A 13,363-nucleotide genomic window follows, 5' to 3' on the forward strand; every position below is an offset into this window, starting at 1 on the left:
AAACCCAGTGAAACTCAATTGGCAGGGAAATTTGGTTCAAAATTGTGTTTTAGAATCCACCTAAAGTTTGTCTGGGAGGTTCCTCAGGAGGGACACAGACCCTGAACCAAACAAGATGATTCAGAAATAATCCAGCGAGGGGAACAGCATCTGATGCTCAGACCCAGAACACTTATTCATACACACGAATAACTTAATTTTGTTTTTTTCTTAAGTACCTTCACAGTTCATTTTTTATTTTCCTTTAAAAAAATGTAAATGGCATTACTCTGGTCTCCAAAAGGGATGCCAATTTGGACTTTACTCTGCCAGCAAGTATTTAGTTTGGCTCAGCCGGGCTTGAGTTGAAAAAATATTTGCCGATTCCAGAAAGATTTAACGAGCTTTGCTGAAAATGCTGGTGCCATTTGGCATGTCACAGGGACTGTGGCACAGCAAAGAGAACTCTCCCGACCACAGATTTTATTTGCCCAAGGTAGCCAACACTGGGAGTTCAGTTGCTTCCTTGGGTTAAGAAGCTGCAAGTCAAATGAGTGAAATTTCCAAGAGAAAGTGACCAAAGCAGGAGGCAAAAACAAAAAACAAACAAACAAACAAATAAACAAAAACCTTGCTGCCACTGAAAATGAAGTCCCTGAGTTTTGATGGCTAATTTTCAGAGATGTCAATAACCTCCTTACACCAGCCATCAGACATGGTCCAAGACGCTGTCAGTCAGCAGACCAGATAAATCTCCAACTTCTAGCAGAAGCTATCCCTATCCAATATCAGATGCTAAAAACTCTGCTGCAGTGTATTTCGTTGTCATCTAATACCTTACTAACTGTGGTGTCAGAAATTTATACAAAAACTGAATGACTTACTCCAAGTAACGCCACTAAATATAACCAGCAAGTTTACTTTATATTGCCAAGACCAACATGCATTGCTTTTATTAACATTTAGTAGAATATAAATGCATGAATCTATCACTCTGATTGAAAAGACTGACTTTACTGCACATCAGGCTCATATGTTAACAGTCACTGAAGGTTGTCACCTGAAATTGGGCATTTCAGTATGAGCTGCGGTTACCCCGCAAGAAAACAAGGCTCTGGTCCTTTCAAATGAATGTCACATTTGACGACTACAACAAAAAATGAAAAATGTTTTCATAATGGTGTGTGCTTCAAAATCACGTCTGTTTTGGTGGATTTGGGGACAGGAAGAGTGACACTGAAATTGTGACCACCTTGAAGGAGAGAAATACTGGATTGTTTTTATTAATTTCACCTTCTGAGCAAATATATACATCCTTAGGTGTACTCTGCCTCCACTCCTATGGAGCTCCCCAAATTGCTAAATGTCCCTTTCACTGAGGCCACATGCTGATCCAATACTTGTCACATGAGCATTTGATGCCAAGGTTAGTAACAAATATCCTCAAAGAGAGAGTCACACTCTGCACTGCCTTTTCACAGAGAGACCTATTCACTGAAACAAAGACAGAGCCATCTACCTGTCTTAACCGAAGTGTGGGAGTCAGAGCAGAAATCAAAAGAAAAAAGCCATGAAATAACAAAAGGATGATGATAACTGTTATTTACCATTTTGGCTTCTGAATGCATTGGCTGGACTTGGGGAGAAGCACAGGGGTTGCTGAGATTTGGACCTTGCATTCCCAGGAGGTTGGAGTTCACTGACATTTGTCTCTCCATCTAAGAGGAAGGAAAGTAACAGAATCAGATGTCTGAGAAAGGCAGCCTAGGTCACAGGCAGACCTGCATTTCTCTTTCAAATGGATAGTTTAGAATTTCTGTGAATAACTCCAGAGAAAGCTTATGGTTTGGTGATGGATAAGCCACGTACTCCTGAGCCTTGAACTCAAGCACATCAAAGAATCACCCAAAGCTGTGCCTTCCATCGGATACGCTGGACGTCAAAGAGAACTACATTTGTATGGTAGATCATGTCCAAACAAAAGTATGGAATACTTCCACTTTTGCAAACACTCCAACTACACTAATCATGCATATTTTTATAGCTATAAAAGATAACATATGCATAGAAAAACGCTGGAAGGAGACAGAATATACCAAATGGTTGTCTATGGCTTTTTTTCCCTCCTCCCCAAATTTTATACAGAAATGTGAATCATCTTAGCAGTAAGAAAAAATTAATTTTAAAAGCAACCCTCTTAAATATGATGTGTCTTCTTGCCGCTCCAACACATAACCACAGTCAGAAGAATCCAACATAGATATCTGACCTGCGGCTCCTAACACGTCTTTTCCCTGTTAACCCTGTCAGGACCACCCAGCAGCAGCTTTAGGTCTCACCGCAGGGCTAGGCGAAGAAAGCAGTGAGGGTATTGTCTGACACATGATCCAGGTTCCCACAGTGTCCTGCTGGCCTGCCTAGTGTAGAGGATTAACATTCAAATACCTGAACTGAGTTCTGGCATTTTTTTAATCTCCAAGGTGTCCTTGTTAAAATGTAAATATAGCAAAATCTCTAAAACAGTCAGGGAAGGGTGTATCTGATTAATGTTTTGTTGGGGAGAAAAATCAGTATTTTTCAAAGAACTAGAATAATGCAAGTATACTAAATACTGAAATCACACTGAAAATAATTAGACTTTCCTCAAGGGGGAAGCAGTTTCTTCAATGCAAAAGTTTTTCCATTTGCCAAAGGATGGAAATGAAAACAATGGTCGGAAATTTTAGGGGACCAGGATTCTGTTCAAAGTTAGCTTACGCAGTCTTGGAAAATACAGAGTTCCTTATCCCTGGAGCTCCTCAAAGAGCAGAGGATGGAAACCTCACAGACAAGAGTAGAGAGTAAGAGCCGAACTAAATGACCCTGTAAGGCCCCGTCCATCTCTGAGACTCTGTCACTGCAGTTCCTGCTGTGTTCACGCCAAGGGCCAGGGTATCAGCATGACACTGATGCGTGGATTAGCAGAAGCGCCTGCTAAAAGCCTTCTCCTGAATGAGTGGGGCACACTCCCTGTCACAGCAAAGCCCTGTTAACCTTACCTTGGCCTGAGTTAGCTTATCGGTTTGTCTAGCAATGTATGGATATGTGAAACGATTTCAAAATGAGCTATTTCATGAAGGAGAACTTTCCAGAGCACTCGACCAAAACCTTTTGCCACTCCAATTCAGCAAAATAAAATATAGTTGTCCCTTGGTATCTGCTGGGGCTTGGTTCCAGGATCCCCCTCCGATACCAAAACCCAAGGATGCTCAAGTTCCTTGTATAAAAAAGGCTTAGTATTTGCGTAAAATTTACACACATCCTCCCACACAGTTTAAATCATCTCTAGATTACTTGTAATATCTAATACAATGTAAATAGTTGTAAATACAATGTAAATACTATGAACATAGTTGCAGCACTCGGCAAATTCAAGTGATACTTTTTGGAACTTTCTGGAATTAAAAAAAAAAATCTTTTCAATCCATGGTTGGTTGAATGCACAGATGCGGACTCCACAGGTGCAGGGAGCTGACTGTATTCACTACCGTATCCCCTGATTCTCCAGGCAGTCTAGGTACCCTAATTTTTTCAATGATCTTTTTAAAACATGGTAAAATAAACATAATATAAAATTTACCATTTTAACTCTTTTTAAGTGTACAGTTCAGCGCCATGAAGTACATTTGTGTACTCTAAATGTTAAGTCATGGAGATTTTTCTAAAAGAATGCTCTTTACTTATAACTCCCACTGCCAGAGGCTGGGGGACAGGAGAGCTGGAAAAGCATTTGACCCTTTGTTCTAATTAGTAGTGACCTTCCCCTACAGGGAAGTCAAGTCCAAATGAGCTTTTGCTTTCTGAAGGGGGATCACTCAGAAGTATACATTTTCCAAGTACACAGCGTTTTCCAAGCACTAGCTCTACAAAGCAGTGAGAGCAGCCTGCCCGCTGCCTCTGGATCCAGTCAGGCATGTTCCCCACTTTTTGGATGAGTTACAGTCTATGACTATTTCTACCTTGTGACTCACAAATTCAACAGAATACTGAAGACAGGCGGATTTCTCTATCTTAAAAACTTGCATTTTGTTCATCTAAATAATTATAGGGGTTTAGTTAGAAAGAGCCTCTTTAAAACAGCTATTTGGTGCTTTGTACTAATAAGGCTCTGCCCATGAGTGTGGCTTTAACGAGTGGACTAGAATTAAGAGGTCAGAAGGTGGGAGTCGCTTTGCCGAACATAACATTTAACACTATAGGTAAGACCTCCAGATAAAGGATATAATCCTTTCTTTGGAGCTTAAAACAAATTGGAAACCAGGAGCTAAAATGTCCGCATCTGCAGTTCACTGGGCTTTTGCAATGATAAATGGGTGCTCATATTTCCAAATTATTTCAGCAATTGACTTTCAAGATCGGAAATCACAACGCAGTGAGCTCCTGGAAGGCAGCACCTGCCTTCTTCCTCACCACATCCCCAGCATCCAGGACAGAGCTTGGCCCAAAGAAGGTGCTCAGTGAAAGTTTCAGAAATCAATGAATGAATGAACAAACTCATCACTGCTTTCAGACCTAGGGCTTTGTGACATATGTAGCCCGACAGCCTGCACTACAAATCAGTTAAGAATTTCACCCTCACTGACAGACATAAACTAATCTTTTATGCCAGGGGAGCCATGGCTTCTTAGGGCAAGAACTCTGTGGGAAGGCCATGCGTGACATGCCAGAGTTACAGCATCGGAGCTGGTGACCTGATAATAGGGAAGAAAAGGCCCAGATTTCTAGGGCCTGGAGCTCTCAGCATATGCTTTTAGAAAGCTTGTATTAATTTTCGTTAGCTCCACAAGTGTCTCTCTAGATCATGGTTTCTCAACCTCGGCACTACTGACATTTTGGACCAAATAAATTCTTTGCTGTGGGGGGCTGTCCTGTGCGTTGCCGGATGTTTCGTGGCATCCCCGGCCTCTGCCCACTAGATGCCAGTAGCACTTCCCCCAAGTTGGGACAACCAGCAGTGTCCAGATCTTGCCCAATATCCCCTGGGGGACAAAACTGCCCCAAGTTGAGAATCATTGCTTTTAGATTGACACTATTTTCAAGGCAGCTCTGCATATCACCAGCCTGGGTCTGGGGATGCCTGTGGAGGTGGCATCCCTAACTTTTTATCTTTACCATGCACCTGCTCTTTTGCTTCTATTCAGAAGCATCAGCCAGAGGTCAGGTTATATGATGAAGTGATGTGGTGGAAACCAGCACCAGGCACCTTTTCTCTAGGCCTTTTGAGCCCAAGAGTCCCACCTTTGCCCCCTGGGAATGATACACAGTTTAGTTAAATAAGCTAAAAAAAAAAAAGTCAGTGGTATTTTTCTGGAAAATGCATAGAATTTCTAAAGAAAACTATTTTGGATAAGAGAGATTTAGAGCCTAAATGAAGATGGCTTATGGAGGAAGTCTTCATGCAATTAGTGGGGTCGAGTAAAACCTGGGATAACGGCATTGGCAGTGCTGTTTTCTTTCATCTAAAACTCTCCTGTCCTCCTGGCCCAATTTTGCAAAGACTCTTTCTTGCCTGAACTACCTGATACTTAACAGTGGGCGGGTCCATTTCTCCACAAGTGGGCCACCAAGCCCTGCTCCATCCCCCTGCTTCTGCTTGGATAAATGAGCAAATTGCTCCTCCTGGGAGGAGCTGAGCTGCTCAGTGTGAGGTGAGAGGTGCGTTCTAGTCACAACTCTTCATTTGCAAGCTGTGTGACATTAGACCACTCCCTTCGATGTCTGACTCTTCAGCTTTTCATCCATAAAATAAGTATGTTAATAATGATGGTGATCATATTTCCACAGGTGTGAGAACAAATGAAATAGCAAATGCAGACAGTTCCTTAAAATGCTAAAATGCTCGGCAAAATGTTGTCGATATTGTTGTTGGAGGGTTTTAATTGAATTGTCCTATCACCTCTCAGGCATTTGAGAACACTTGTGGCTCCGTGAATCCTAACCCCAGCCGGGTGCACCAAAGCACATCGCCAGGAGGATGCAGACGCACAGGGCGGGGGCCCCGTGGCAGGAGAGCAAGGCTGGCTCTGGACTAGTCAGCATCTGCCTTCCACATGATGCTGTTGTTTTCAGAGAGGGGTAGTATCACATCACATAGGCACGCAGACTCAGGTGTCAGACTACGTGGATTGAAATCCTGTTTCTGTCACTCACTAGCCCTTAGTGACTTAGTAACCTAACCATGTTCTCCAGCGTCTTGTGCCTCCATTCCCTCATTTGTAGAATGAGGGTAATAACAGCGCACACCTCACGGGTCTGTCGTGAGGGTGAAAGGAGAGGATGTACATAGCATGCAGAGGTGGAGAGAATTCCTGGGTTCAAAATTCAGATGCTTGGCTTCTCAGCCAAGCAAGTTACCTGCCTTACTTTCTTCATTCAAAAAATGGGGGACAGTAATAGAACCTACCTGAGAGTGTTGTTTCCTGTGTGGACGAAGTGCTTGGGGAGTGACCGGCACATGGCTGGCTCTGAGAAAACGCTGCTAGTACCATTAATAGAACATGATATGCACGGATACGTGTTAGCAGCGATTATGAACCATCGTTATCATTGCTATTACTATAAACATCACTCTGAGTCCTAGCTAGACCCCCACTGGCAATTTTAGGGCACTCTGTATGTAGCCTAAGCTATAGGCTTTGGAGTCGTCATAAAACCCTGTGTCTCTGAACAAATTCCATTCCCTGGGTATGACCAGCTCACTTGCCACCTGCAGGAAGACGGGACCACACCTCACTAGGGAAGCACTGAGGAACGGGGAAGCCAGCAAGATGCCTAGGGACGCACGACTAGGCACACAAAGCAAACGGGCACACAGTTCAACTCTCCAACCAGAAGCCACTCTTCTCCCCGTCCACGGAGATTTCAGCTTTTTCTACACTCTTTCAAATGGGGCAAGCTTGGCAGACGTGAGAAGCACTTACTGGCATCAAGACAGCAGAGGATCCCGGCATTGTAGGGTTGGGTAGGGTCCCGGGCATGGAGGCTGGCATGGGCTGTCTCTGTCTGTTGTGAAGATGTAGCAGAGAAGATAGAGAGCCTGGGACAGGCCTGGGAACAAAGGAAAAAGCAAACATTATTCATGGTGTCCTGGGCAGGGGATTCACTGCCTGTTCCCCATGTCCAGAACCAGCGGGGCAACACCATTCCATGTGCTGCAGATCAGATCCTCTGATGGGAGCCACATAATTGAGGATATTAGGGAAATAATAACAAATAAAACACAAGCCTGGCTTCCTTTGCTGCTTCCTAGTTAATACATAAAATTCCACTTCATTTCCTGACCTCTGTTATCTAACTGATATTCAACAGACAACTAGCCAGTCAGTCAACTACAACCCTTACATCTTATGAAAGGCACCTGGTGGTGAAATCCTGTGTGTTTCCTCTGAAGTCTCTGCCCTCTGGAGGATCCTAGAGCCTGATATCTGTATACATTTGTTTTATCCACACTCTCCCACACCTCTGCCTGGAAGCCTGCCTGGCTTTTGCTCTGTCTGGATACACTTTCACTAACTGGATTTGCAGAGCCAACTTCAAAATTTCCCAAAAGAAATCCATTTTGACTTTTTCATAGTTCTCCATTGTAAATGGAAAAAAAACCAAAGCCAGGTCACAAACCAAAGTAGCCAGATGGTGGTTCATGGCACTGCAGTGACACTTTCTTGGGGAGAGTCTGGAGCCCAGCCCCCAATTACCAGTCCTTCATTTCATAATAACTCAAGGTGTTAGGCTGCTTGACAGAAACTGATTTTGACCTGACCTGCAGGACTTAGGGAAGCATTCCTTGGGGGAGTACATAGTTTGAGCTTTTGCTTCAATTTGCCAGAAAATTCTTTTAAGGGCCTCAAATTGATTTAATGAGCCAGGGAATGTGGGGCTGAGGGAAAAAGGGAATTATTTGTGTTTATTAAAAATGGCAAACAAGTGACCTCCTTGGCTAGATTCTCAGTCTCCTGATGATCTTGCTCCGGGGAGCTGTATAAATGTCAAACCATTGAATTAAAGACTTAACAACAAATCAAACCAAACAAATAAACAAACATCCCTCAAGACCTGAGTCGTCCACGTTAAAACATCTTATCCTGAATGCCATGATCAAAACTAGTGCTTTCCGAATTAATGTGCTTTCTAAAAAACATTTTTTAAAAAAATTTTCTCACGCTAAGTGCTCGATAAGGACTGCAGAGAGATGCTCTCTGTAGGGCAATGCCTTCCTGTGTTTCAGGGAAGAACAGGCCCCGTCCTGAGCCCCATGGGAGCAGCATGAAGAGCCTTTTCTTCGGAGCTCATTTGCCTCCCATGGGTGACTCACGGAGAAATGGGAGACTGAACGGTGGGGAGGAATGCCAAAATATTCTTCCTGCACACAGCTGTTAACAGTTCCAAAGAAGAGCCAGTTTCCCATTCTTTTCGCCTGAAAGCTCCCTTGGAAATACAGCTAGTCATCATAGTCACATACATCTTAGAAGGCTTAGCCTTGGATTCGTCCTAGATTTATATGTTTAGGAAGTTGTATATGTGAAAATATAAAAGAATATAAAATCTTTACACAGAGTTTACATAGATGTGCACAAATTACAACCAGGTCTATTAGTAAAACGTGTGTGTGAGTGGTTCCACAGACAGGCTATTATAAGAATCTTGTAACAATGAAATGAGTGTTTTCAGAAAAGCAAAGGAAGTACTAAGGGCATTTCTTGACATGTACCTTTGGGACCTCTGGAGGACGGGTTAACAGTAAAGATTAGTAAGGCCTTTGAAGGACCTTGAAATTTTATAGTTCTAGGAAACTGCTGGTTTCAAATGCTCCAAAATTCTATAGTTGTAATGTCACTGGGTCTCAAAGTTTATCTCATTTAGAGGTGAAGAGCTTGAGGCAGAGAAGTATAGAATGCAGCTCAGTCAACAGACAACGTTTGTTTTATATTGTCTAGTCTGAATGTTTTGTCTGGGACCTCTGCTGAAAAGAAAATAGCTGTATATCAGAGTATACCATGTGTAATCATGATCAGTTCCTCTAAGTACAAGATTAATAACCTGAACTCCCTGGTACCTGGTTTCATGATGAGACCCTATCAATGGCTAATCAACCACCTATCCATTCATCTAGAGATATCCAGAGAGGGAGAGAGACAAAGAGAGACAGAGAGACCTCTGTGCATACATGCATACATACAGACCCACCCATCCATCTATCAATCCATCCAGCCTTCTACCACATGCCTGCTCCCCTGGTCACTAGGGGTAATGCTTTCAGTAGAGACACTTAGGGACAAGTAGAAACTGTTATAGGGAAGACACTAAAAATATCTTATTACGTTGATGTGCAGTATCAATTCTATAAACAAGGGCAACACATTATCATCATTTACACTTTGTTTCTGACATGTTAATAATAACCCTGGTTATCAGCTTTTACTGATGTGTTGTTTTTTTAAAAAGAAATCAATTAAACCACTTAATGGTGATACAAATGAAGACGCAAAAATAATTAAATTTAAAATGAGTTTTCATTCTTCCCAAAACTATGAAAAACTCCCAGTTGTATAGAATAATTGGGGAATAGTATGTTTCATTTAATTCAATTGTTCTTATTAGGTCAGTTATTTCCACACCATGCATAGGTCTCCTAGATTTTAAAATATCAAGTATTCCCCTCATTAATTAAGAAAGTCTTTCAAGGTACTGGGGTTCCCTTGGGATTATAATAATAATTACCTAATGATATCAAGCAGACCAATTAGCAATATATACTTGGAGGGGAAAATGGTTATTTGAGAACCTTGTATGTTTGAATTCTGAGTAATTGTGAATTATTATCTTACACAGATTCTGTAAATAATTTCCCCAGCCCCAGCCCCACCCACAAAACTGATAGAGTTTTCTAGGCTTCTTGCTTGGGCTTTTAAAACTATAAAAACTGACAGAAAAACCTGTGTCTACCCATCACTAGATATACAAAGGACTAGAATGAGATAATTATGTGCTTGGCCCTAGAAATAATCATTTGTCCAGAATGTCCAGATCACTGAGGCAAGAGTGGTACTGGAATAATTGCATTAATTGTCTAATACCCTTTGTGCATATAGAACTAATTCTTATTTAATACACTGCACTTGCATAAAACTTTTTATATTGCACTTATACATTGCTTCATATTCTTCTAGATATTTTCACCTTCATGTGACTTGAAATAATGCAATGTAGTAGGTAGGTCATATTACTCCCATTTCACTCAGGAGTAAGCTGAATGTCAGAAACATTTGAATTTTCCCAAGGTCATACGCATCATGAAAAGAAGGAGAACTTATACTCAACTTGCAATACAGGGCTTCCCCCATCACGCCTTGACGGCTCCTATAACTAAGTTATTACTGATTTTTTATACTAAAATAAATCCATGGTCCATTTCCTTTGATATTCACGCTGCTCCTTGGACTTTCCAATGAAGTAGTAAAATTCTGCGATACTGCTAACATGAGATGTCACTCATTCATGTGAAATTATGTTTTCTTCCTTTAGAAAAAAGCAAAAAAAAAACCAAAAAAAACCCAAAAAAGCTCCCCCCCCAAAAAGACTTCCCAAACAACACATCAGCTAGGCTCTGAAAATAAGATGGCAAATTGCAGTAAAGTTGTGAGAACAAAGACCCGACAGTCTTTCTCCAGTGCAGGCTTGTTGCCACGAGCTAATAATTCCAGACTTTGAGCAAGCCGAGCCTCCTTTTTAATAACCATGTGCTCTAGGTAAAGTATTTCTACTAAAAATTATTGAGGCATGGAACAAGGTAAGATGTGTGAGCTCATGTTGGATTGTTCAATTACTAAACTGAGTCCCGTAGCATTAAGGGTTTTCCAACTTGACAGATTATTCCTCTTTATACACTTGTATAAACATACTGCTTACGGCTGAAATCTATGTAAGCTTTTCTTCCAATTAAAATGTCAGGAATGACAGACTATGTTTTTACTGTCCTTAACAGAATGATAGGTACCACAGCAAGAGATTTCATGTCCTCATTTCTCCCTCCAAAGGATGTTTTCCAGTCTGAAAAGGACTATGTCTGTTGGTCTTCCTTGCCCTGGGACAAGCCCGGCCATCTGTAAGGAGCTACAGGCCCGTGCTTTTGTTTGGAAGCTCTCGGAAGTTCACTGCAGACTGCTCTTCTTTTCCAGGTCTCAAAAGATCCATGACCTCCCAGGATTGTTTATTAAATGGTAAAGACAAACAGATAAGCCAGGTATGTGGACAGACAAAGGGAAGAGGCAAATGATGGAAAAAAAAAAGTTGGAAAACTGGAAGATCAATATTAGCATCAAAATCAGACCACTAACGTCTAAGAAATCTTGAGCAGATAAAAAAAAAAAATAACAACAAAAGAACCTGGTGTTGGGGATGTGGGGACAGACTGAGAAAAAAAGGCTCAAAGCAATAAAATGTCCGGGAACGGTGGGCAGGGAGCGGGAGGTGGAGATGCCATTTAGTTTCTGACTCCGGAGGAGAAACTGCCTTAACCTTTAGGCTCTCCATTTCATCATCTCTTCAATGAGTGGATAGGCCATCTGGAAATCCCTTGAAACTCTAAAAGTCAGATTCTAGGACTCAAACTGAAAATGAGATGTTCTTAATCTAGTAAGACTCTATGCTCCATTGTGAAAGAGCATCCTCTGCTGCTCACTGACGTGGCACAGAGAAGGCAGTCAGTGTCCATAGGAAATGAAACTGAAACAGGACAGCACCTAGTTATTAATGTCAAGACTACCTCTGAAGCGTGAATAGATCCCAAATAGAAGATACCCCTAAAAGTTGAGAAAAGTTGCTAAAAAATGGACCTGATACATTCCATGAGGCCCACACTTCATCCTCATTTAAATATATCATGATTTCACACACAGGCTAGAGAAAGCTTATTGCCTGTCATCTCTTTATACACACACACACACACACACACACATATACTTAAATAGCATGATTTAATTTATTGGCTGCTTAATCCTGTTAAAAAAAGTTTTTTAAAAAGTTAAAGTTAAATTTTTTTAAAAAGCTATAATTAACTGTTAACACTAGTGAATTTCTACCTTCCAGAAGGCATGAATCCAAAAGGAAATGTCCAACAGGTGATACGAGCCAGATATTTTACAGCCTTTCCTGTTTTGGTCTCGAACATTATAAACATCAATGGGAAAAAATTCTCTAGAGTTTTTCAGTTTTATTCTTCTAGAGCACAGTTTTCTAGCCTGTTACTGAGCATGGTCTTCTAGCAGGTACACAATTAACTCACAGGTAGGTAACACTATGGCAGTATTTGGTATCTGCCGGGTGAGCTGGGCACAGAGTCCTCTGTAGATGGCAAGGTAAGCTTCTTGACAGCCATGTTTACGTTTGCTCATGAAAGGAAATATGTGCTTCTTTTGCACCTTCTTAAATGAAGCGTTGTGGCCTAACTCAGGAAATTAGTCTCTGTTGGGGATGGGGAGACTGAAGAGTTAAAGAAGGGAATACAAGACTCCTAAATCTTAAGAGAAGGCAGTTTGTAATGAGAAATGCTTATTTACTCATTTTTCTCTTAAATGGAATTTTAAAATTCCTTTTTTTGTTAAGAAAGCAAATTGCTAGGATAATCAAGTAGAATGTGAAATGAAAAGATGATCTAGTTAATTTCTTCCTACATGGTAGGTAGTGAAGGACATGGGCTCCTGGAGCTGGTCTGCCAATGTTGGAATCCCAGCTCCACTTATTAGCTGTGTAACCTTGGGCAGAGTTACTTGGCCTCTCTGTGCCTCAGTTTACTCACCTGTAAAGTGGGATGATAAAGATATTTACCTCATGGCATTAAATGAGTCATCACATATTAAATATATTGAATATGCTTAATAAAGTTAGTTGTGTTATTATTGCTACTATGATTTGCTATTTGTTATTATTCTGAAACACTGACCCAGCAACAGAGTAATCACTATGCTTCAATCAACAAACTGTCGCTTAAGGCTGGGATCTTAAAGAACATCAATCCTTAGCTTTAATGAAAGAGCTTCAATCTAACAAATACAAAAATGTTCAAAACTTCTTGCATATATAAGATACTTATTTTAAAACCCATCAACTTTAGAACCCCAAACCCTTCTATGGAGGCAAATGGATTCCTCTCACTGACAATTTCACAGAATTGCAAAATGACTCCACGTTGTTTCTCATAAAGGATCCTTAAAAATATTTCCTCAAAATGGAACTGAACCAGTTCCCCAGAGATCAGTCCTCAGTATCTTGTTTTTCCTGAAAACATTGACAAAAATCCAACAGAAGCAATAATTGGGAAAACAAGAAAGCTATCTGGCCACATTCTGGA

General features: G+C 41.1%; 1 protein-coding gene across 6 annotated transcripts in view; it reads right to left on the reverse strand.

Annotated features, from left to right (window-relative positions):
• The window catches only part of CREB5 (cAMP responsive element binding protein 5), a 379,577-nt gene that overhangs the window by 86,564 nt on the left and 279,650 nt on the right, over positions 1-13,363 (reverse strand). For 5 of the 6 annotated variants that reach the window (XM_072964765.1, XM_015237286.3, XM_072964766.1 and 2 more), the window contains 2 exons: positions 6,939-7,065; positions 1,587-1,697 (listed from right to left, as the gene is read on the reverse strand). In XM_072964765.1, coding sequence (XP_072820866.1) covers positions 1,587-1,697; positions 6,939-7,065 — 238 coding nt within the window. The remainder of the gene's footprint in view (positions 1-1,586; positions 1,698-6,938; positions 7,066-13,363) is intronic. The other variant, XM_072964769.1, reaches the window with a different exon arrangement.

Source organism: Vicugna pacos, chromosome 7, assembly GCF_048564905.1.
Source record: "Vicugna pacos chromosome 7, VicPac4, whole genome shotgun sequence".
Classification (NCBI taxonomy): domain Eukaryota; kingdom Metazoa; phylum Chordata; class Mammalia; order Artiodactyla; family Camelidae; genus Vicugna; species Vicugna pacos.